We start from the raw sequence: 26,205 nt of genomic DNA on the forward strand, positions 1-26,205 counted from the left end.
CATCTCTTGACCGGGATTTCCCTGCATGCATTGCATGGATTAGACAAATACAAGAATTTGCTGCATTTATACCTTCACTGCCGTCTAGGGATTTCTTGTCATTCCTTTCTGTGTGCCTGTTACATAGCTGAGGATATAGGCCGTGTACATATTGTATATTGCTAGCAGTAATTGCAATAATATTATGTCAGAAGATCTTTGAAGGGAATCTGTCAGCAGGTTTCTGCCACCTAATCTGACAGCAGCATATTGACCCTGATTCCAGCGATGTGTCACTTACTCGGCTCCTTGCTCTAGTTTTGATAAAATCACAGTTTTATCAGCAAAAGAGAGGACTAGTAAACCTGCTGCCATGTAGTCCTCCATATTCATGAGGTCTGTATAACCCCGCCCCAACTTCTCATTAGCAGCTTTCTGCCTATGCACAGTGTAAACAGAAAGCTGACAATCAGCGGTGTGGGAGGGGTTATACAGAGCTCAGCACTCAGAACTGCAGCATCTACAGCAGAGAAAACAGGGATTTTATCACAACTGCAGCAAGAAACTCAGCAAGGAATCAAGGTCTCTACATTAGATGGAACAGTAAAAACCTGGTGTATTCCCTTTAAAGGGGGTGTAAAGGTTTGGGATGATTGTGGACTTTGGAAGCCTCATAGCACGTGCACTGCATGCTGTCGGGACTTTTCTGTTCCGGCATTGAGAGCAGGCGGTCACATGACTGCAAGTATACAATTTGCATACATACGGTCCCATGCTGACTAAACATGCGCAGCTCAATTCACTTGGGCACGTCTAGTTGGAATGTGGCAGGAAGTATGCAAAACACATACCTGTGGTTATATCGGCATCGGAGAATCCTGACAGTGTGCAGAGTGTGTGCTGTGAGGATACAGAAGTCTGCAGTCACATAGAGTGACTACAAACCTGGACAACCCTTTTATTACTATTTATTTAGATTTATTGTATCTACCTTCTAAAAAGTCACAACATATGAGCTGATGAGGACACACAGCGGGGACCTTTAGGGTGCGTTCACACACTCAATTTTTACTGCAAAGTTTTTATGCAACGAGTGGAAGAGATTTAGGAAAATCATCGTCAAATAAAATCATCCACAATATTGGTATGCAGTGAATTTACAATATGCAAATCAATGGCGGGAAATCCGCTGCATATGATTAATAGGTGTATGTGCCCTAAAGGAATATCTACATGGGACAGAAAAAAATCCACATGAGCGTTCCATGCTGCAGATTTGTGGTGGAATTCGTAGCTTTAAAAATCCGCAACAGAAATTGACAGGTTGTAGAGTTTAAAATGTGGATTGATATTCTGCACAATTTCCATGCAACAAAATTCTGCAAATTGTGGATGAGCTTTGTTTAAAGAATATGAATACCTTTGTGAATATTTGTTTTAAAGGCATGAATTTCAGGATAAAATATATATATTTTATAATTGGGTTTAATTAAAAATGTTGCCTCATTTGGCTTTTGCAGGCTCTTTGTTTCACTGCACACTGCTGGATACAGAGTGAGTTATCTGAGAATCTGTCAGTGAGCTTGTTATGAGAAGAGTTTGTAAGGGCGCGCTCACACTGGCGTATATTCTCTCATGCTAGAGAATCGGACCAATTATGCTAATGACACTCGGATCAAACTCTGTTAGAGTTTGATCCAAGTGTCATCTGAGTATGATCTGATTCTGTGAGAATCGTATCACAGGTATGGAAAAGATGGAGAACTTAATTTCTCCATCTTCTCCATTGTCTGTGGCTGTGGATGTCGGACTGCACTCGGATGATATCCAAGTGCAGTCTGATGTTTCACACACACTTTTAGACTTGTATGGGTGCACGCAATCTGAATATCAGAGCCATTCACAGAGTGTTGTGATTGTTCTCTCATGCCGAAAATAATCAAAGATCTACACTGCCCCATAATATAACTTTGGGCCGAGTGCTATCCGATAAAACATAGTATAACACTCGGCTGTGTTATACGCCAGGGTGAGCAAGCCCTTACTCTTTCATATGTTTTTTTCTCTGAGCTCCTCTGTGTTGATTTATGACCACATCAAGGTTGAGATGAACTTTCATGTGGTCATAAACAAGCTGAAAGAAGAAAAAAAAAAGCATTATCAACTCTCCCACCAGAACAAGCTCACTGTCAGATTCTCATTTAACTCATTCTACAGGCAGCAATGCCTGGGAAATCCAAACAGTGCAACATTTGTAACAAAACCTAATTGCAAAAACATTTTTTTTGCCCATATCCTTTAAATTCCATCCACTTCACCAGGACTGTAAAATCTGTTTTGCAACTATTGTGGTGTGGAAAACATGTGCCAGTGCCACATTTATGTAATATTTGGGCATATGTTTCTGTGCTGTGGCTCTAAATGCCTCCAATTCCATGTCATAGTCACATCTAATAGAAATAAAATATATCCATTGTTGCATTGCGTGCATCATATCGGATTATGCAGGTATTTTCCACTCTGCTACAATTTTGAGCAGATCGTCCAGGATTAGATAGGATGGTAGGCTTTTATTTTTTGAGAAACAGCATGAATATTACCCCAATTCCCTTGAATGCTGCAATACACGACACAGCCCGTCGATAGATTTGCAGAGTTGCCAATATTTGGATTTGCGCTCACACAATTGATACATAGCAACAAAAAAAATTCACATCAAGATTTGCTGTAGATTTCTTTGCAGAAATTCTGCAGAGAGGCAGCAAATGTGTCCCAGTAAAATTTGCGGTGAAATCCAGAACAAAAATTGATATTCTGCCAATTTCAAATTTGCAGCTCCGATCAATTTGGTTGGCAGATTTCTCCATATTGTGTGGATGAGATGTCATTCATCTACTATGCTGCGGATGTTCTGACTGTAAAATCTGGATGGAAAATTCACTGCATATATGGGAATTTTTTTTTCACATACTCTTTCTAGAAAGAAAGCAGGGCCTTTATTATAATCCCAAAACCCTATAAAGGGATAATCTTACTGCACTCACTTATACATTGGTAGGTGAGTGGGGTCGGGGATTTCACATCTGCAGATATCTGCTAGCTCATGTGTGACAGTGCTAGGTATGGGGCACCCATCTTATTCTAATGATGCCCTGTTCTAATGCCCGAGTGCTAGGTATGGTGCAGCCATCTTATTCCAATGATGCCCTATTCTAATGCCTGAGTGCTAGGTATGGTGCAGCCATCTTATTCTAATGATGCTTTATTCTAAAGCCTTAGTGCTAGGTATGGTGCACCCGTCTTATTCTAATCATGCCCTATTCTAATGCCTGAGTGCTAGGTATGGGGCACCAGTCTTATTCTAATGATGCCCTATCCTAATGCCTGAGTGCTGGGTATGGTGCACAAGTTTTATTCCAATGATGCCCTATTCTAATGCCTCAGTGCTAGGTATGGGGCACCCGTCTTATTCTAATGATGCCCTATTCTAATGCCCGAGTGCTAGGTATGGTGAACAAGTCTTATTCTAATGATGCCCTATTCTAATGCTCGAACAGTAGGTATTTTGCACCCTCCCTATTCTAATGCTGCTCTATACTAATGCGCGAGCGATAAATACCATGCACCTGTCCTAATTTAATGATGCCCTATTCTAATGCCTGATTGCTAGGTATGGTGCACCTGTCTTATTGTAAAAATGCCCTATTTTAATACACAAGCGGTAGGCACCATGTACCTGTCCTATTCCAATGATACCTTATTCTAATGCACCAGCGGTATCGGTAGGTACCGTGCACCCATCCAATATTATAATACTTTATTCTAATGCACCAGCGGTAGGTACCGTGCACCTGTCCAATATTATAATACTTTATTCTAATGCACCAGCGGTAGGTACCGTGCACCTGTCCAATATTATAATACTTTATTCTAATGCACCAGCGGTAGGTACCGTGCACCTGTCCTATTCCAATGATACCTTATTCTAATGTACCAGCGGTAGGTACCGTGCACCTGTCCTATTCCAATGATACCTTATTTTAATGCACCAGCGGTAGGTACTGTGCACCTGTCCTATTCCAATGATACCTTATTCTAATGCACCAGCGGTAGGTACCGTGCACCTGTCCTATTCCAATGATACCTTATTCTAATGCACCAGCGGTAGGTACCGTGCACCTGTCCTATTCCAATGATACCTTATTCTAATGCACCAGCGGTAGGTACCGTGCACCTGTCCTATTCCAATGATACCTTATTCTAATGCACCAGCGGTAGGTACCGTGCACCTGTCCTATTCTAATGATGCCCGATTCTAATGCCCAAGTGGCAGAAATGGAGCATCTGTCCTACTCTAATGAGCCAGCAGGTATCTGTAGACAAGACATCACTGGCCCTGCTCACCTCCTGATGTGCGAGTGTGCTGAGCCGGATTAACCCTTTCAATTTCAGGCAATGTACATCTCTATTATAAATGCAATGAACATCCCTGAATACAAAATACGATACTAATTAAATTTACTTTTAGCAAACTTCCAAATTCACACCTGTCTTAGCTTGTTTTGATTTACACAAAGCTAGAAGAGTGCATGTCCACAGGCTCTCATTTGGAGGCAAACAAGCCCCCAATCAAAACTTGCAATAGTAAAATACACAGGGTCCACTTTGTGCCAAAGCGTAATGATAAAACCACATAATGCGGTATACGCACTGGACTATATCTATATTCCCACTAATGTCGTATTTTTGTGAGTGGGATCAGTCGACGTGATCTCAGTGAATGAGTGCGACTGCGCTGCCTTCTCTGATTCCAAGGCTCCTATCTCTACTGGGGGGGCTATGCAGAACATGACTATTTTTTCACGCCTCTGTAGAATTGGACCAGGGTACATTCCTATAGCTACATCTGCACTCTGGGGATGATAACACTTATTCCTTCTATTAAAGTATTGCTAATGGTTGCTACATTGTAATAATAATAAAAAAAGAAAAACGGTTACATCTTAAGGGAGTTGCACATTCCTATTTATAAAAAGTTCCATATGTAGGGCTATGGGCGGTAATGCACGGGCTGGGTTTTGCATAGCTTGTAATGCATTCATCTTGCATCGTGCAGCAGGTACAGCGCCTGCAGACTGCTTATTAACCCAGATCAGACATGACTTGCTTTCACTGTCTGTCACTTGAGCTGTTTAGCAATTTAAAGACTTTTCATCCCCTTTGCCACCCCCAGGCCCTGAAGCAGAGCTCTGTCATGAGTGTTTGTGGGTATTGGGGGGGGCGAGGGGTGTTTTTTTTTTTTTAAAACAGCTGCCTTCCCCACCCCCTCCTATGCAAATGATGCTGACTGGCACAGACGCTGCATATTGCTTTATCTTGGGCTCTCTGGAAATGTATAGATTCTAATTCTCTTTGAAAAAGAAGCTCATTAGAAATACATCACATGTCTCCAGGTCTCCCGTGAGATGCGGCTCTAAGTAATGCAGGATATTGCAGAGGACTTGTACAATAGTAATTCATTACAGGGTGTTTTCTTGCATGGATGTAATCAGCATTTATCTCTGAATACAGCATTAGAAAAGAAAAGCGTTCTCCCTAAATGGTAATTTTTATGCTTAAACAGGCACCATATACAACAGCTACACGCACAGCTGGAGTGGGCACAGGGGTTGCCATTGCGCCCTGAAGCAAATAAGGGTCCACTAGTTTTCTATGGTCCATATGAGAAGACTAATACTATTAAAGATCTATACTATTAGGAGGCCCCTTGGAGATGTTGCATTGGGGCCCACAAGCTTCATATTATGCTATTGTCAGGTCTATACTATGAAAAGGAATCAATTTTCCCATGGAAATCTATATACAACTTCTATGGACGTCTGAAATGGGGCCATGGGATTCGATTAAGATAACGTCTGCACACAAGTGATGTAAAGGGATAAAAAAAAATTTTTAATGCATGTGAAAATAATTTTTGTCATAGGGTTCCATTACAATTTTTGCACCATTTGGCTTTTCCTGGCTGTTAGTTTCTCAGCAGATTCAACTTTGATGTGGTCTGTGGTCATAAATAAGCTGAGAAGAGCTCAGAAAAAGAGAGATAAAAGAGTGACAAACTCCCGTCAGACTGTCAGTGGCTTCACTGATGAATTTTCAGGTAGCTTATTCTGGAGCCAGCAATAAATAATGCAACACAGAGGTTATAAATGGCAAAATGGGGCAAAAATTTTAATGAACACAATTGCAAAAATTTATTTTAGCCCCAAATACATGTATTTAAGTAAAAAAAAATGTCTCTAAGGTCACGGCCCCACGATCAGTTCTTGGTCAGTTGTTTTTTTCAGGAGTGGGAGCCAAAACCAGGTGAGGAACTATCAGAGAAAAGGTATAATAGAAACAAGTCACCAATTCTGCATTTATCACCCACTCCTGGTTTTGGCTCCCACTCCTGAGAAAAAATACTGACCGAATACTGATAGTGGGGTGGAGGTGAAGGTGGAAAACTTCTTTAGAAGGGTTTATATTGATAGGAGTCTAACTACTTTCACCCGCCACCAATCAGATAACTGGAGAAGTCCACGTTCATTGCCTGTGAGGCACAGCGCCATATATTTTGTGGTGGTTGTACTGGGTATTGCACCTACTGGAGCTGAGCCTCATTCAAGTGAAACTGCAAAACCAGGCACAGATGCGACCAAAAGTATTTTTCTATGCTTGGTAAACCATTAGGGCTCATGCAGATGAAAGTATAAATCGGACAAGTGCTATCTGTGCCTTTTAAAGTATAGCACTCATCCCCATGTTATTCTATGAGGCTGTGCACATCTCCGATTTTGTCTTCGGACCGATTGGTCTGAAGAAAAACATCACAGCATGCATTCTTTGCTCCCGAAAGGAACTGCAATCAGTCCTATTCATCAGTGCAAAATGACTGTCCCTACCAAGCACAGGCGCTCGGTGCACCTTTGGCGAGGTCGAGCCTTTCAGTGCATCTTCCCACCTAATTATTTTCCATTTATCTTGTAGACTGTGAGCCCTCGCGGGCAGGGTCCTCTCTCATCCTGTACCAGTCAGCGACTTCTATTGTCTAAGATTATTGTACTTGTTTTTATTATGTGAAGCGCCATGGAATAAATGGCGCTATAATAATAAATAATAATAATTTATCTCTTCTCCCCTCCCTCTCCTTTTCTTGATTGACAGCTCTGACTTTACAAGACTCAGAGGAGGGCAAAGATAGATGGAAAACAAGTGGGTAGGAAGGTGCACTGAACTACTCAGCTACTCCAAAGGTGCACAGAGTGGCTGTGCTTGGTTTGAACAGTCATTCTTTTTTCTATTTGAAACTAAATGATGTCTGATGTTTTAATATCTTGCCATCCCTGCCTGGTATTAGTAACTGCATGTAACTAGTTTTAATAAACTGAGAATACGTAGATTTAACAGAATAATGTATCAGTGTGGTTTTTCTTAGGGCTGCTGGTAAATCTAAGCATCTTACGGTATATGTACACTGCCAGATTGCAGCTGTCAAACGACTGCCTAACGCAGTGTTTCTCAACTCCAGTCCTCAGGACCCCACAACAGATCAGGTTTTCAGAATCTCCTTAGTATTGAACAGGTGAGAACCTGGGGCATTTTTCATGCCTTGATAATAATTCCATCACCTGTGCAATACTAAGGAAATCCTGAAAACATGGCCTGTTGGGGGGTCCTGAGGACTGGATTTGAGAAACACTGGCCTAATGGTTACATGTAGGCTGCTCGGCGGTGGTTTAAGACCCTGTTTAGACAAGCACTTCCAAGTGCACAGAACAATCGTATTATAATACTGTTGTTCTCGGCAACGCATCACCTGCTTTCACTCAACGAATGAGCGTTTCGCTCCTTTGTCAGGTGGTCGGCGGTCTGTTCAGCCAATAATCCGGAAATGAGCTTTCCTCACAATTTTTGGACAGTATAAGTGCACCCTTAGACTCTGCTCAAATATACTTTTTGGCTATATTGGATATATACAGCGAGAGTGTTTCCCAACATATACTTTAGACTGAAACCTCTAATGCATCCCTCTGCAGGCGCGGACAAAGAAGAGAACCCTTGCCCTGGGCAATCCAGTAAAGCATCATATTGCCCCCTTTATGGGTCTATGGCAAAAGCTGCATTTGAGGTAGATGTAGCCCTCTGACTTCTTGAGCCCCTATGCGGCTGCACAGTTTGCACCAGTGGTATGTCCGCCCGTGTCCCTTTGTATAAGCATACAGATCTTTTTTTCCATTCCTTTTTAAGTTCGAAAGTGGACCCAAAAGGGGTTAAAGAGAATCTGTCAGCAGGTTTTTGCTATGTAAACTGAGAGCAACATGATGTAGGGGCTGAGATCCCGATTCCAGCGATGTGTCACTTACTAGGTTGCATGTTGCTGTTTCAATAAAATCAATGCTTTATCAGAAGGAGATTATCACTAGAGGACTAGGTGTCTTGTGCTTCCTAGTCCGCCTGCTCTGTTTAACTCCGCCCCCATCACTGATTGGCAGCAGAAAGCCAGTCAGTTGTGTGGGCGGGGTTATACACAGCTGAACATTCAGAGCACTGCTAGATCTGCAGCAGATAAAGCTGTGATTGTATCAAAATGACAGTAAGCCACCCAGCAAGTAACATATCACTGGAATCAGGGTCTCAGTCCCTACATCATGCTGCTGTCAGATAACATAGCAAAAACCTTATGACAGATTCCCTTTAAATGGCTAATTTAGCTTTTATAACTCATCGTGAGTGGTTCTGGGTTATCACAATGAGACCGCTAAGTACATTCTCTAATCCCACCGTATGGGCCGCTTTACAATCCCATTAAGCAGGTTTATAAAGAGCCGGGACCCGGCGCCCATTCATTTCACTGTGGCCTCATTTAATCATCCGCTTTCTGCTGAACAGGTAAGAAAGTTTATCTCGTTCCATCCTGGCCTCTGTACAACGGCAAGGGTCCTGGAGGGACCAGTTTTATTGTTAATTTAAAAAGCCAGAATTAATTACATTGTGGAAATGAAAGTTATAATAAGCTTCACTTTATGGCTACATTGTGTCTTTCCAGCTTGTTCCATCTCAGCATCTTTACAAGACAATACCCAATATGAATCACCGCCGTTGTCTGCACACTTGGCGTATTTATGTATTTGTTTTCACTTATCCCTGTCCATTACGAGTACTCAAGTCTTTATATAGTCTTGGTTGTTGACGGGCTGAGATCACAGCCGGTGGGATTCAATATACGTCTTTTAAGTGACAAAATGGGAAATGCCAAGATATCCGCAAATTAACAATATCATTAAACGACTCATAATGAAATAATTATACAAAGCAGAGCCTCCACGGCAATCATGTTCTCATGTCTAGTCTCACGTCTGCCATTATCCACCAGAGAGAGAACCTGACGTCTTAATGGAACTCATTGCTTTTAAAGGGAATCATTTTTGACCCATAACTAATGGCTTTTTTTTTTTTACAATTTTTTACACCAGTTGTCTCCTTTGTCCAGTGGGGGCTTTGGCCATTCATTATAAAAGATGATTGGAGGGATCTGGATACATCAGTCGCCGTCAGGTCAGGCTGTTTCTTTATGGCTAGGGTCCCTCGTCTGTGTTTTCTCTCATCCGGGAGAATCGGGTCAGTTGTGCTAATCACACTCTGATCAAAGTTTCAGAGTTTGATCCAATTTTCTCCAAATATGGAGAAGATGGAAAAAAATGTCTCCATCTTCTCCATTGTGTCAGTCTGTGAAAATCAACTACATCAAGTGCAGTCAGTTTTTTTTTACTTGCTTGGCTGAGGGCCATCGGAGGCAAATCGTGCATACTGCAGCTTGGTCCGAGAACAAATCTGACATGTGCATGGCCACAAATAATAACATTGGTCCGAGTACGATCCGATGTTTTGTCAGGTCGCATTCGGACCAAAAATATGGTCGTCTGCATGAGCCCTATAGCTGAAGTAAACTGATTGCCCTACCGGACCCTCGGATTTCTGCTGAGGATTTGCTGTTTGTACTGTCTACAAAAGAAGTAGCCCCATTCAATGGTCTGATCCACGTCCCATTGCAAATTCTGAGTGGAATTTGAATAGAAGCTGCTTCAAAAAGTGGCATGACCTTATCAAAGTGGTTTCACAACCGGGGCAGAATAATCTGTGTCCTCAGGAGGCCTAAAGCTGATCTTCTGCTATTAAAATGGACGCAGTTTGCAAGCACTTTTCACTTCCATTTCGGCTGCTACACTCTGAAACCATGTGAAAAAAAGGAACATGCCCTAAATCTTATCACTTTTCTAATTATGGATCCAATAGCAAAGAAAAAAGCAAGGAAGATAGCTCTGCATGGCATTTTCTCTGTTGGTTCTGAGCCCAGTTAAAAAAAAAAGTTTGACTTAAAAGTATATGCACCAGCACTAATATACTGAACAATTGTATAAATGGTGACAACTAAATACCTGGAAAGTCATATCTCCTTCTTATAGCCTATGTTCACACATAGCGTTTTTGCTGCATTTTTCTTCTGCAGGCAAAACCTGCTCCCTTGGCAGAGAAAAAGCTGCTTACAAAAAGCCGGTTTTGCTGCGTTTTTATTGTCTCATGTGCACGCCGATAAAGTTTAGTTCCCCGAAAAAACATAATGCAACTGCCTTAGGTTTTTGCACCAAAAACGCAGCAAAACCTGATACCTGCGTTTTTTTCTGAGTTTTTGCACTTACTCATTGCTTTCTATGGGTGAAAAAACACTGCAAAAACGCAGAAAAAATGCTGAAAGAAGCGATATGCTTTGCAAAAATTTGCAAAAAATGCAGCAGTTTTCCAAATGAGTCAAGAAAAAAAACCTATGTGTGTGCATGAGATTTCTGAAATCTCATAGCTTTTGCAGGTACTGTAAAACGCAGCTTAAAATTTGTATAAAAAACGCAGCAAAAACGCACATGTATACATAGCCTTACTGCTATTAGTAGCTTTTTGGCTGCAGCTATGTTGATGGCACACAGGCTAGGACTGACCCACGGGCGAACAAGTAAATACCCCGATAGGTCCATGTGCAGAAATGAGCCCTCAGCACCCGTTCCACCTATGTGAGCAGTGCTTGGCATGGTGCATTGGATGCACTATATACAGACCGAGGAGATGTACAGCAACTTATCAATAATTTACCAAACTAACCAGTTTATAATTATATAGCTGTATAGGCTGAGATGACATAAAGGAGCAGCAGCCGACAGCTCAGTATCTTCCCTCCCATCTCAACATCACCGCAGGGGCCCCTTCAACACTAATCATCTCTCGGCTTCTTACTGGTGGCTTCAGCCTGTTGTTGTGTGGCCATGTATTCTTACCTCGCAGAGTTAAAAGGGCCTATAGTACGAGGCAAGGGCCAGGCATCAGGATACCGTGCTCGCAGAATTAATTTACGGGTGTGCCCTTGGCATCCCAGGCCTACACTGATGGTCTGGCATCAGCACTAGGAAACCATCTACTGGACTTTGGGGGGCCCATGAAAATCGGGACAAACATAAATGTCGCTTATAAAGTTAAAGGGGGGCAGCACTAAATGGCAGTTCAAATGAAACACCGAGGCTTGGTGCACCCTTGGTGTGGCCGCACAGTTCAGTCAACTTCCCTCCTACTTGTATTCCATCTATTTCTGGAGTGCTTTTACCTGATTGACAGCTTGAACTGTAGAGGATACAAAAGATGGCGGAGATAGATGGGAAAGCAAGTTGGTGCGAAGGCCACACCAAAGGTACACTGAGCGCCGGTGCTTGGTTTGAACAGTCGTTTTGTGTTGACAGACTCCCTTTCTGAATGGGGCAGAGAGATGGCTCACTGACTCGTTTGGTCAAAAGCAGCGCTTACACACTCTGAGACCTAACGTGGTCATGTCCAATACATTAGACTGCCATTAACTAGTGGTATCCTCCAATATGTATGAGGGGCGTAAGAATACCCGTGTGAAGTCTGCTGTTGGGGGATAAAGCATCTAAGGAGGATTTTTTTTGCCAATACTCCCTCTTACTTTTCTGTAGAAGTGAACATTCAATTTTAGCTCAGCCAAAAATAACAGTTAAGGTGGACATACACATTAAATGAATGTAGGTCAAACCTTCTGATTTCAAGATGACCTATAAACCGTCCAGTGTGTATGGGGGTGTGTAACGGTGTGGACTGTACTGTCGCGTTTCTGTCCCTGAAGACAAAAAATTGTGTCATGGGAATAGTGTCATGTGCTTTTATACATATAATGTGTCATGTGAAGTGTTAACTATGTCCTGCAGCTTTTAGTGTGTATTGTGATATATAGACTGTGATATGGTAATATGCATAGTGTAAAGGTAATACATAGTGCTGGTAGTGTACAGCATAGGAATGCATCAGCTAAGATATAGGTTAAGATTTAGGCCACAAGATACAATGTGATAAGCATTGTTAGTGTAATATGCTTAGTGCATACTGTTATAAGATGCATAGTTTTTGCAAGGGAGATCTGCCCAGCAACAGGCTGCAGGGACAGATACAGTACAGACCAAAAGTTTGGACACACCTTCTCATTTAAAGATTTTTCTGTATTTTCTTGACTATGAAAATTGTACATTCACACTGAAGGCATCAAAACTATGAATTAACACATGTGGAATTATATACTTAACAAAAAAGTGTGAAACAACTGAAAATATGTCTTATATTCTAGGTTCTTCAATGTAGCCACCTTTTGCTTTGATGACTGCTTTGCACACTCTTGGCATTCTCTTGATGAGCTTCAAGAGGCAGTCACCGGAAATGGTCTTCCAACAATCTTGAAGGAGTTCCCAGAGATGCTTAGCACTTGTTGGCCCTTTCGCCTTCACTCTGCGGTCCAGCTCACACCAAACCATCTCGATTGGGTTCAGGTCTGGTGACTGTGGAGGCCAGGTCATCTGGCGTAGCACCCCATCACTCTCCTTCTTGGTCAAATAGCCCTTACACAGCCTGGAGGTGTGTTTGGGGTCATTGTCCTGTTGAAAAATAAATGATGGTCCAACTAAACGCAAACCGGATGGAATAGCATGCCGCTGCAAGATGCTGTGGTAGCCATGCTGGTTCAGTATGCCTTCAATTTTGAATAAATCCCAAACAGTGTCACCAGTAAAGCACCACCACAACATCACACCTCCTCCTCCATGCTTCACGGTGGGAACCAGGCACGTAGAGTCCATCCGTTCACATTTTCTGCGTCGCACAAAGACACGGTGGTTGGAACCAAATATCTCAAATTTGGACTCATCAGACCAAAGCACAGATTTCCACTGGTCTAATGTCCATTCCTTGTGTTCTTTAGGCCAAACAAGTCTCTTCTGCTTGTTGCCTGTCCTTAGCAGTCGTTTCCTAGCAGCTATTTTACCATGAAGGCCTGCTGCACAAAGTCTCCTCTTAACAGTTGTTGAAGAGATGTGTCTGCTGCTAGAACTCTGTGTGGCATTGACCTGGTCTCTAATCTGAGCTGCTGTTAACCAGCGATTTCTGAGGCTGGTGACTCGGATAAACTTATCCTCAGAAGCAGAGGTGACTCTTGGTCTTCCTTTCCTGGGGCGGTCCTCATGTGAGCCAGTTTCTTTGTAGGGCTTGATGGTTTTTGCAACTGCACTTGAGGACACTTTCAAAGTTTGCCCAATTTTTCGGACTGACTGACCTTCATTTCTTAAAGTAATGATGGCCACTCATTTTTCTTTACTTAGCTGCTTTTTTCTTGCCATAATACAAATTCTAACAGTCTATTCAGTAGGACTATCAGCTGTGTATCCACCTGACTTCTGCACAACACAACTGATGGTCCCAACCCCATTTATAAGGCAAGAAATCTCACTTATTAAACCTGACAGGGCACACCTGTGAAGTGAAAACCATTTCCAGTGACTACCTCTTGAAGCTCATCAAGAGAATGCCAAGAGTGTGCGAAGCAGTCATCAAAGCAAAAGGTGGCTACTTTGAAGAACCTAGAATATAAGACATCTTTTCAGTTGTTTCACACTTTTTTGTTAAGTATATAATTCCACATGTGTTAATTCATAGTTTTGATGCCTTCAGTGTGAATGTACAATTTTCAAAGTCATAAAAATACAGAAAAATCTTTAAATGAGAAGGTGTGTCCAAACTTTTGGTCTGTACTGTATAGTTAAGTGTTGGAACTAGCCCAGATGGGGAGGGCTTAGTGATAGGGGCCGGACTTTGCTTCCTGGTTAGAGTTAGAGTTCATTTGCTAGAGAGACAAGGTCAATTTCAAGGTGCAGTGGGCTGATAGCAAAGGTGAGTATATATTGTTCTGGGCAGTATGAGGCCTTACATAATTCCCTGCGGACATTCCTGCAACGTTCGGAGCTCAAGACTCGATATAGGTGCTATAGAGAGTACCTAAACTTCTTCCGTACAGAAGAAGATGGACGTGGAACCGTGTGTGGGAAAGGTAACGGATCTTGGGTTTACTGTGAACTGGACAGTAAATCCCTGGGGCTAACAGGAACAGTGGATGTAGGCAGGGCCGGCTCCAGGTTTTTCTGGGCCCCGGGCGAAAGAGTCTCAGTGGGCCCCTTTAACACATACTACGATTCATGATGCAGAGATACAGCGGAGAAATATATATATAGTACAATGCAAAGATTTCACTTCTTACATTACATGAGTGATATCTATTGTAAATTCCACAATAGCTCAGAAACCGGTGAATCGCTCCACACAGAATACTGGCCCCCATATAAGGCTCCATACGGAATACTGGCCCTCATATAACGCTTCATACAGGATACTGGCCCCCATATAACGCTCCACACAGAATACTGGCCCCCATATAACGCTCCATACAGGATACTGGTCCCCTTATAAAGCTCCATACAGGATACTGGCCCCCATATAACGCTCCATACAGGATACTGGTCCCCTTATAAAACTCCATACAGGATACTGGCCCCCATATAACGCTCCATACAGGATACCGGTCCCCATATAACGCTCCATACAGGATACCGGTCCCCTTATAACGCTCCATACAGGATACCGGTCCCCTTATAACTCTCCATACAGGATACTGGCCCCCATATAATGCTGCATGCAGGCTGTTACCCCCCACATAATGCCCCATACAGGCTGTCCCCCCCTTATAATGCCCCATGCAGGCTGTTACCCCCCACATAATGCCCCATACAGGCCCCCCCCCTTTTAATGCTCCATGCAGGCTGTTACCCCCCACATAATGCCCCATACAGGCCCCCCCTTTTAATGCTCCATGCAGGCTGTTACCCCCCACATAATGCCCCATACAGGCTGCCCCCCCTTATAATGCTCCATGCATGCTGTTCCCCCCCACATAATGCACTATGCAGGCTGCCCCCCCTTTATAATGCCCCATGCAGGATGTCGTCGTCCCCTTTATAATGCCCCATGCAGGATGCCCCCCCCTTCTCTTTATAATGCCCCATGCAGGCTGTCCCCCCCCCTCCTCTATATAATGCCCCATGCAGGATGTCCCCCCCCTTTATAATGCCCCATGCAGGATGCCCCCCCCTTCTCTTTATAATGCCCCATGCAGGCTGTCCCCCCCCCCTCTATATAATGCCCCATGCAGGCTGCCCCCCCCCCTCTATATAATGCCCCATGCAGGCTGCCCCCCCCTCTATATAATGCCCCATGCAGGATGCCCCCCCCTCTATATAATGCCCCATGCAGGCTGTCCCCCCCCCTCTATATAATGCCCCATGCAGGCTGCCCCCCCCTCTATATAATGCCCCATGCAGGATGCCCCCCCTCTTTATAATGCCACATGCAGGATGCCCCCCCTTTCTCTTTATACTGCCCCATGCCTCCATACATTAAAAAAAAAAAATCAAATACTCACCTCCCTTCTCCTCACCTGCTGCCGCTGCTCAGCTCCGAACTCCAGCGTTGTCGGCGTCTTCCCGTTCAGCGCTCCCTGTGACGGCTCAGGGGAGGGCGCGGTGAAAAGACGTCACCGCGCCCTCTGACCTGAGATGTCACAGGGAGCGCAGAGCAGGAAGACAGCGGATCTGCGGAGGCACGGGGAGAGGTAAGTATCGGGCTGCCGGGGCCCTGAGCAAGCGGCGGAGAAGGGCGGGCGCTGACACCGCTCTCCTCCGCCCATAGCCCAGCGGGGTGCGCGACCGCCAGTGGGCCCCTCTGCCTGCTCAGGGCCCCGGCATTTGCCCGGGTGCGCCGGGTGCTGACGCCGGCCCTGGATGTAGGGATAGTTCAGGTAGAACGGAAAAAAAAGCTGAAAATGTACTGTATTGCAGAAGGAAGAAGCGGAGGGTGCCGTGCTCGATACTGCGTGTTACAATCTGATGTGCTTGAACTGTCCAGTAAACTTCTGTGTGATAAAACAAACCGGGTGTCCCCTGATCTACGTGCGGTGGCTCCTGAAGTTGAAGATTTTGAAACTGCAGAGGCCTTCGACGGCGACTACTACCCTCTAGCACCTTACAGGTGTGTCAACTTTCCTCCAATGGCAAATAGTAGGGTCAAAAATGGATGGGCATGTTACATTTTTAACATGCCCCATCCTTTTGTTCTCACCTGGAATAGACCACCTCCAGGAATTTCTGTATGTGGTTCCAATTTGAGAACATACAGTATGTCCGCTTGTCTAAAGCAGTCATAAATGCGAATGGAAAGACTGTCAGCCAAACTAGGGGGTGGAAACATAATGTGGAAGAGATTAATGGAGTCAATCAAGTTTTGCCTTCTGCTAGTTATGTATTGAGCTGTTATTATCCTACCATGGGTTCCCTATGTATCTATTGGTAGATTCTTTGAAATAAAAGTCCAATATAAAGACTTTAGAGGACTGAAGTCAAGAAACTATTGCACCATATTACAGTTGGTCCATCACATTAGCATGAGTGTAAATGGCAATGGTTTCCCCCTATACTGCTTATCATTATCTGTTCATCTGGTACTTACTGTCGATGTAACTTGTGCCTATAACACCTGTAAGAAATCAGAAAGTGAAGCGTACACGTACCTGTGATTTTGTCCCGCACCAGCTTGCAGGATTCTATCTCTCCAATGCTGCCAAACAGACTCCTGAACTCTTCTTGCGTCATGTTTTGCGGCAAATAGTTGACTATGAGGTTAGTTTTGCTGTCATCTGTAGCTGCCCCTGTCTGCATAGGAGAAGCACAATTTCGACTATTACTGGATGGTCCATTGCTCGTATTGGAAGTTGGGCCATTCGACACCTGAGGTTCCATGGTGCTAATTATCTGCAATGAAGGATTTGAAACAAATTAGTGACGACTTAAAGAAAAAGTATATATATTTTTTTTTCATCATTTTTTTTTTATTTTTAATATATATATTGATTGTAGCTGTTTTTTTATTCTATTTTCTCTACAAACTTACATAATTGCTTTACAGCAACCACATGGTCCATTCAAAGCAATAGTCTGGAGATGTCCATTAACTTCTATGGGAGAGTGTTATGGGCGTGCTCTATGATCTGTGCAGGCAGAGGGAGGAGGTGAGCCGTGACCAGGGTTGGACCTGCCCACCAAAGAACCGGAGAATCCTCAGGTGGGCCCTGGCTTCTCCTTTAGGAGAGTTCATTGTGCAAACCTTGTAGCTGCTATGAGGCTCTTGAGTGGGGGAGAAAGGTGGGCCCTCAGAATCATATCCTCTGGTGGGCCCAATGTTCTTCAGTCTGACACTGGCTGTGACTCTCATTTATCATAATGCCTATTAACCTATTATAAATATTGCTTCTTGCATAATCTATACAGGTTCCAATCCTGCCTGTGATGATGATGATCATGAGACTGCTGAAAACTGATCCTTCCAGAACAGGAAGTGTCAACTTGAGCTCAATGGGTTTTAGTTTTCTTTTTTTATATTTCAAGGCTGGTTAAATGACTTGTAGGATTGCTACTTCCAATAAGTGGCGCTAGAGTTCAAGTCCTCTTCCTCTTCGAAGAGACCATTTGCATATTTAATTTCCCAGAGGAGCATGCAAGGTGTTTAAGTATCCTCATAATGGCATGCCAGACCTGGCATGTCACTCTCCACAAGGAGAAACCTTACTCCTTAGATCTCAGTTTTATTTTTAAAATATTTCATTTAGATAGTGATTGTATAGAATATTTAAAAAAAAAAAAGAAAATTCTTATAAAATATTTGAAGGTAATAGAAAGTAGTAAATAAACTTGACAATGTGCGGCATGGACATGTACAGTTCAAATGACCTAACCCAATGATCTGTAAATCATATTATTTTTCCTTTTCTTATATGCAACCCACTGGGCTACTAATAGGTTATTCTCATGTAAATGATTGTAACTCCAGAGCCCTGGGTCTGAGGACGAGTATACAGCTAATCAGCACAATGCACTGTCTGCTAGATATAGCCACAGACCTGAAATGCAAATACAGCATTAATTCTACAAAAACCAATATGCATTTTTTGTGCTGTCCTTGACAGTCTGTGATAAAAATAAATGGCCTCTACTGAATATGCAGACTTTCCTGAGAATAACCACAAAGATATTCTTCTAGCTAAAATCCAGCCGCATAAACAATAATAAGGTGATATTATGTAAGTAGCAGCATGAGGTTGATTAAATATGGAAAGACAGAGAACATTAAATGACCTGTCTGATTATACTATTTGTGAGCAACATTTTGTGACATTGTTTTTTTTTTAAAGGGAACCTGTCAGTAAGTTCAAGACCCCCAATACACATATAAGTGCATGCATGTCTTTGAAATGTAAATCCATTACCACCTTTACATCTTTTATCTGTTGCTGCATTCCCAAGAAATCAGCATTTTTATTCATATGCAAATGAGGAATTAAGTGCTCCAGATGTGACATAGCACTTACTCTGCCTCCCCAGGTTGGTTCTCTGCCAAGCACCAGCTTCTTTAGCTTGATTTATAGCTAACTGTATGATTTCCTTGACTGATGATTGACATCATACAGACAATGAGCCATCAATGAAGCTAGCGAGGTTGGTGCTGTGTGGAGGAACAATCTCGGGAGGCAGAGGTTCATGCCCAGAGAACTTATTTCCTTATTTGCATTGGAATAATTGCAGCAACAGACAGAAGATATGAAGGGGTCAAAAGATTTACACTTCAAAAACTTGCAATGGGAAATAATGTGTTAATTATGTGGGAATGCAGCAAGAGATAGAATATATAAAGGGGTCAATCTGTTGCTGCATTCACAAGTAATTAACACATTATTCCCCATTGCAGGTGTTTAAAATATAAATCGATTGACCCCTTCATATCTTCTATTTACATTTTAAACACCTGTAATAGGAAATAACATGTTAATTACAAGGGAATGCAGCAACAGATAGAAGATATGAAATGGTCAATAGATTTACATTTCAAAGACTAGCAATGGGAATTAAAGTGTTAATTACTCGGGAATGCAGCAATAGATAGATATAAAGGTGTTGATAGATTTACATGTCAAAGACCTGCATGATCATATATGGGGTTTGGAGGTGTTTGATCTTACTGACAGATTCCCTTTAAGGCAATCAAGATCCCAACTCATCTCAAATGTTATACTGATGTGTGTGAAGAAAGGTTGGACCTTTAAAAGGGAACGGATCACCAAATAAATATAAATAAATATATATTTAAATAAATAAATAAATATTTTTTTTCTAAAAATGTTTTCATTACCCGATTGTAGATTTTTATTTTTCTATTTTCTGCTCATGATTAAGATAGTGGACATTTTCTCTGAGCTTCTGTTCACAACATTTAAAGATATGCTTTACAGCAGCCACATGGACCATATAGAACAATAGTTTAGAGATGTTCAATAATCTCTATGAGAAAGTGTTATGGACCTGCCCTGCAACCTGTGGAGAGGTCACTGTGCAGGGAGGAGTAGGAGGTGAGCTGTGACAATTTATGAATGATGTTATCTACTGTGTATAGAGGTGTTATCTGTCCTTGTAATCCTGTGATCATAACCATATGACTGTTGAATAGTGATCTCTGATCTCTAGAACAGAGGAAGTCTCAGCCTATTATTATGCTCAGTGACTTCGGTGAAAACTGCAATATTTCTAAATCACCTTTGAGATAGATAATGACACAGATAATACAAAAAAAAATTAAATTCTTAAAAAATATGTGTACTGTAAAAATTATTTTCTGATGACACATTACCCTTAAAGGGGTCCACATAGTAATTGGTAAAATTGCAAAGTACTTCTTTAAAAAAAAGCAACTTTGTAGTTTGTTAAAATCCTCTGTGTGCTAAAAAAAAATAGAGATTTTTAAATATATAGTTTATTGCTTGCTGTCTAGGCTACTGGCCACCTCTGCAGTCTATTAATGGTGGCCGGTCTTCAAGGCAAGGAGCAAGGAGCTTACAAGCTCTTTACTTGAAACCTTACAAGCTCTGTCCTGAAGTTGGTTGGATTCCTGGACAGACAGCCTCAGTGTCTGTGTCCTTCTCCAATGCTGCAGAATTAAAGCTGCCTCCTTGTAGCATTGGAGAGAACATATCTTGGGGAAGCAGCATGACAATGCTTCTGATTTGAACTGTGTCAATCCTTTCACCGGCAAACAGGAAGAAAAATCTTAAGACAAACCCTTTAAGTTACTTATAAAGAAAATGACTTCATGGTGAGTTTTTAAAGCAAAAGTCTTTTGCGGGGGCAGAGCTGGATTCTGCATGCCAGGTAATTCTCTTACAATGCACACTGACAGTGCGCTCTGTTGTCGACTCATTCGTTTTTATCAGAGTCGGAGAGAGAGCGCACTGTCATTGTGCACATTGCACAGTGAAAAGAATCTACTGAACATTTATCAGAATTGAAAATCGGCACATGCTCAGTAGAGCAGGGACTAGCCCAGCCACTGAAACAAAGGCCACTGATGTCGCTTTGTTCCAGGGATGGGGCAGCAGAGGCTGCAGCAGTGGGAATTCTCAAACGAAGCATCATCAAAATGGAAGTAGTAAAAAAAAATAAATAAAATAAAGCAGTTAGATAGTGTAGTTACAGAAGGATAGGGAATTTTTAATTCAAGTATATTAGAAAATAGATTAGATTATGGCATTAAATAGATTTAGGCCTTTACACCGCATTCCAAATTATTATGCAAATGCTATTTTTCTCTGATTTTCCTAAATGGTCGATGCAAATGAGTCAGTTTAATGTTCAAATCATCACTTGTTAGAGTGTAAATCCCATTTTATTGGGGAGACTCCAAATAACACGATTTTTATCAAAACTAAAAAAAAACTCAAAATTGACTGTTCCAAATTATTATGCCCAACAGAGTTTCCAATCATTTTATAGGTTGTAAAGAACTGAAAATGGTCATTTGTTGAATTTGTAACATTAAGAGGTCACATTTACTGAAATCAAAAGCTTTATCAATCAAAAACCTGTTTACAGGACAAGTTACATGTTAGCATAGGACTCTTCCGTAATATATCCTTCACAATTCTTACATCCAATGAACTTGTGAGTTTTTGGATAGTTTCTTCTTGAATTTCTTTGCAGGATGTCAGAATAGCCTCCCAGAGCTGCAGTTTTGATGTGATCGGCTACCCACCCTCATAGATCTTTTGCTTGAGGATACTCCAAAGGTTCTCAATAGGGTTGAGGTCAGGGGAGGATGGTGGTCAGCCCATGAGTTTCTCTCCTTTTATGCCCTGAGCAGCCAATGACTCAAAGGTATTCTTTACAGCATGAGATCGTGCATTGTCAGCATGGAGAAGATTTTGCTATGGATGGCACGGTTCTTCTTTTGTACCATGGAAGAAAGTAGTCAGTCAGTCATAAAATCTATATACTTTGCTGAGGTCAATTTCACACCCTCAGGGACCCTAAAGGGGCCTACCAGCTCTCTCCCCATGGTTCTTGCCCAACACATGACTCCGCCACCTCCTTGCTGACGTCGCAGCCATCCACCAACCATCCACTATTCCATCCATCTGCATTATCCAGGGTTGCAGGGCACTCATTAGTAAACAAGACTGTTTTCAAACCTTTCTTCATGTATGTCTGGGCCCACTGCAACAGTTTCTGCTTGTGAGCACTGTTTAGGGGTGGCCGAATAGTAGGTTTTTCACAACTGCAAGCCTCTGGAGGATCCTACACCTTGAGGTTAATGGGACTCCAGAAGCACCAGCTGCTTCAAATACCTGATTGCTGCTTTGTAATGGTATTTTAGCAGCTGCTCTCTTAATCCATTGAATTTGTTTGGCAGAAACCTTCCTCATTATGCCTTTATATGCACGAACCTGTCTGTGCTCTGTACCAGCAGCAAATCTCTTCATAGTACGATGATCATGCTTAAGTTTTCATGACATATCTAATGTTTTCATATCTTGAATACACGATTTGATGCTTCAAACCTTTGGCCTGCTTAATAATGTGGAACGTCCTTCTTAAGTAGTTCTCCTTTAATTGGGGTCACCTGTGAAACTAATTAGCACAGGGGTTTGAGATTTATTTCGGTGATCTAAAGAGTCCAGAGACACAAACCATCCATGAGTTTGTGAAAAACAAAAAATTACATCCTTATGACGCTGAAATCCAATTTGCATCATAATTTGGTACGCGGCGTTGAATAAAAATTAATTTGTGTTTCGGACCATCCTTTTAATCAAAAGGACTGATTCTAAAGCATTAGACTGGGCTTTGACGTCACATATATAAAGTATATATACAGTATATGTAATTATTTTTTTTAGATATTTAACATATACTTATTGCAATTGTATTCAATATATATAACTACCAAAAAGAAATTTGTAGATATATATGTGAATATGTTTGCATCTATGGATGAGTGTAGAAATACACAACCATATACTGTATATCAGAAATTGCAATCTAATAGAGTTAAAAGAGGAAACTACAAATGATTCTTGACTTTTCTTACTCTTCCCATTTTTCCATAAATCTCACCCCCAATCCATGAATTCTAATATTGCATCCACTGAATATTACTGCTTGTTATCTGCTCAGCATTTAACTTGTAGACAGCCTGAATAGGTAATTTACATGTCAGCCTAGTGAATGAATACATATATTATAAAATGTACACATATTCCATTTATTAAAGCAGGGAAGTCCATGAGACTATTTACCAGCTAAAATACCCTGTATTGAGAGGCTTAGATGGTAATAAATAGTATTTAATTGGAAATGCAGTTGTATTATATAGCATAAAAGCATTTCAGCTCTAAGAACTTTACACTTAGAATTTTCCAAAGCCACTACAAATCTATGGCATTGGAAACAATAATCCCCATTGACTATCACTATCACACAACCAAACAATACAGGAATAAACAATGTTGTTCTAGACCATGGATGTCTATGTTCTTTATAGGAACTGTTTGGAACATTATATCTCGTGTTTTAATAGTGCAGAGAAAGACTTTGAAGACCATCAAAGGCATAAAGATGGAGCTATGGGGTGAAGAGGTAGCAGTCACACCTCGGCCATGGTGCCTACGGGATCTCATGTGTCTCTCTATCATATAACAAGACAGCAGTATTATAAATATCACATGGTAGGTGGAGGGCCCCCCATACAGATTTTCAATGAGGGCCTTTAGCTTTAAGATATGTCTCTGTTCAGGGACGTAACTTGAAGCTCATGGAACCGAATGCAAAAGCTCCAATGGAATCCCCAATTATTGCAAGTCTTTAATAGTATTGGTCTTTTCATATAGGCCAAAGGGACTTTTTGGTCCCCTTAGGCTCGAGGGCTCAGGTGCGATTGCAACTCCAGCACCTGTTGTAGTCACACCCTTGTCTCTGTTCTAAGCAGTGGTGGACATAGACAGAAGAAGGCCTACTTATAGGTGATGTCTAAAACTGGGTATACACTTTAGATAGCTGTTAGTCAAATGAGCTGTTGGTCAACAGATATCTCTTCCAGTTCCCCATATACAGGGACATTTGGCTTTGGCGTTCCTGTGTTTTCTATGGGATAGCCTCTGCCAGACTCCTAGGTCAATGGCTTAGCTTCCGCCAATCATTAAGCTTGGCCATAGAAATTCTACGATCCATCTCTCCTTGACATTATTTGTCGGGGGGGGGGGGGGGGGGTCAGGAAGCCCCATACACATTCCTACGAAAATCAGCCAGTTCGGTCGCCTTTTATCTAATGGGTGTGAGGTTCTGCACAGTTGATTTGCAAGAGTCTCTCTCTTGTTTTCCTAACAAATCCTTCTCCTGTGAACCATGAGACAATTTGAAACATTGTGAGTGAAGTGAAAGATAAAATCTAGAAGGAAGCACAATTCTGGGCTACAGATGGGGGGTTGGTGACATATATGTCCTAGATGCCAAGAGGAGCACCAACAAGCCACTCAGCCTTGACCACAGTTTGTAGACTTCTTTTCCCCAGCTGGTGAAGGAAACCCAAGCTCATGGTTGCTGACAGTCCTGAATTTTCTAAAACAGTCCAGGCAAATTTTGTCATATCCCAACTTGGAAAGGGTTGGCGTTTATGTATAATTGCTGTTTCCATAAAGGTTGCAGTGTTTTAGGGATTGTTCTGGGAGCAGGACTTAAAGATTCCCAATATAGCCAATTTGGAAAACTTTGCCAGATTTTCCCAGGAAATTCAATCAATTTGACACAAATTGAAAGTACCACAAAACTTCCAGTTACCCAGCAAAAAGACAAGTATGATGATATTCTCTTTCCCTCACAAACTAATCTCCTTCACTGCTGTGCTGTCACACACACTCTCGGTACAGTTTCTTCAGTGTTTTATAGTTTTTACTCCCTCTCACTATTCAGATCCACCACATTCCCTACTTCTTTTCTTTTTACAGGCTATGATACTCAGTCGATGAATGGCCATGTGATTTGATCGCAGCAAGGCATTATTAGGGGATCCCGCCAGAGGTCATGTGATCCTTCTCTGGCCAATACAATATTCTGCAATGTGAGAAATGGACAATTTTGGTGATTTCATTTGAAGCAAATCGCATATTGTTCAAATTTAAAAATTCATCACAAATTCTATTCACATGAAATCGATTCACTCATATGTTTTTATATATTCTGTGGTGGTCGAGGACGACCTTGTCTTCTGGGCCTGTCCATACATAGCCCCTACGTTTCTCTGCTCCTATGGTAGGATGGCTCCTAGTTCTATATAAAAAGAGCAGAAATAAAAAATGAAGTCTACAAAACCTACATCCCCTGTTCTAGGCACTCACTGCCGTATAGGTGTTGCAGAAAGATATATATATAATAATATTCAGATACATTTTTTAAGCCGTGGTGTCATAATATATCAGAGGAATGATTTTGACTTCAGGCTTAAGGCCGTATTCTGTGAAGTAGAGTTCCCACAGTAACAGACTGCTCTCGTTTCCCAGAAATAGTAAATGTGCTCTCGTTTGCTGTCATGCATCATGCAGAAAAAGCCTCCCAGAAGCATCTGAAGTGACGGCGGCTCCGTCACATCTCCTCACTTCCCTGGCAGGTCTATTCCAGCCATTGTGATAACTAGGGCTCATCCAGAGCCACCCGCATCTAGGGCAGCCACCTTGTGACCCCCTCCCTGGCTCTCTCTTTACCAACCTCAGCATTTACTTGGCTGCCCACTGTCCCCGTTAATGGCACTTGTGAAGCCGCCTCCATTAGTGTGGAAAGAGAAATCTTTCAATGTGTGTATGACACTCAGTGCCACTTCGCACCTGCTCTGCAGATCTGCTAATTTCACGCTTGCCGCTTCATATCAGAAATCCTCTCAGACAGATTGAGGTCCCTTAACTACCCCCGGTGTATATGAGCGTGCCCTTATGAATGCTTAACATATTACTGGAAATATGGATTTATTTATTTTTTTTAGGTCCATTTATTAACCCCTTCACTGCATTAGTGGAGCCGTGTTGAGAGGCGGCATCCTGTGCTCGTGACAAAGCAGGATTTGTGAATGTAGAAATGGCCGTCGGTCTTCTCCCAGATTGTAAACCAACATCCAATGCAACCAAATCCCGAGGACTCCTCAATCAGTGAGCGTCTCAGCCATGTCATATTATACGTGTAATACCACGAGCGCAATGGACAGAACACGGACCGATATTAGCAGTGCACACAAGCAATAGTCTGCTTGGATCATGACTGGTCTGATCATGGGCCAGAATAGTGCATGACATTGGGGAAACCTCCTGCACCCAACACTGATGAGAAGGGGAGTATGGAG

General features: G+C 42.1%; 1 protein-coding gene across 7 annotated transcripts in view; it reads right to left on the reverse strand.

Annotated features, from left to right (window-relative positions):
- ELAVL4 (ELAV like RNA binding protein 4) overlaps nucleotides 1-26,205 on the reverse strand; it is a 151,675-nt gene that overhangs the window by 59,434 nt on the left and 66,036 nt on the right. For all 7 annotated transcript variants that reach the window (XM_073643503.1, XM_073643507.1, XM_073643504.1 and 4 more), the window contains exon 2: nucleotides 17,012-17,252. In XM_073643503.1, the coding sequence (XP_073499604.1) occupies nucleotides 17,012-17,252 (241 nt within the window). The remainder of the gene's footprint in view (nucleotides 1-17,011; nucleotides 17,253-26,205) is intronic.

Source organism: Phyllobates terribilis, unplaced genomic scaffold (assembly GCF_046119375.1).
Source record: "Phyllobates terribilis strain yellow unplaced genomic scaffold, ASM4611937v1 Scaffold_8__6_contigs__length_399053987, whole genome shotgun sequence".
Lineage (NCBI taxonomy): Eukaryota > Metazoa > Chordata > Amphibia > Anura > Dendrobatidae > Phyllobates > Phyllobates terribilis.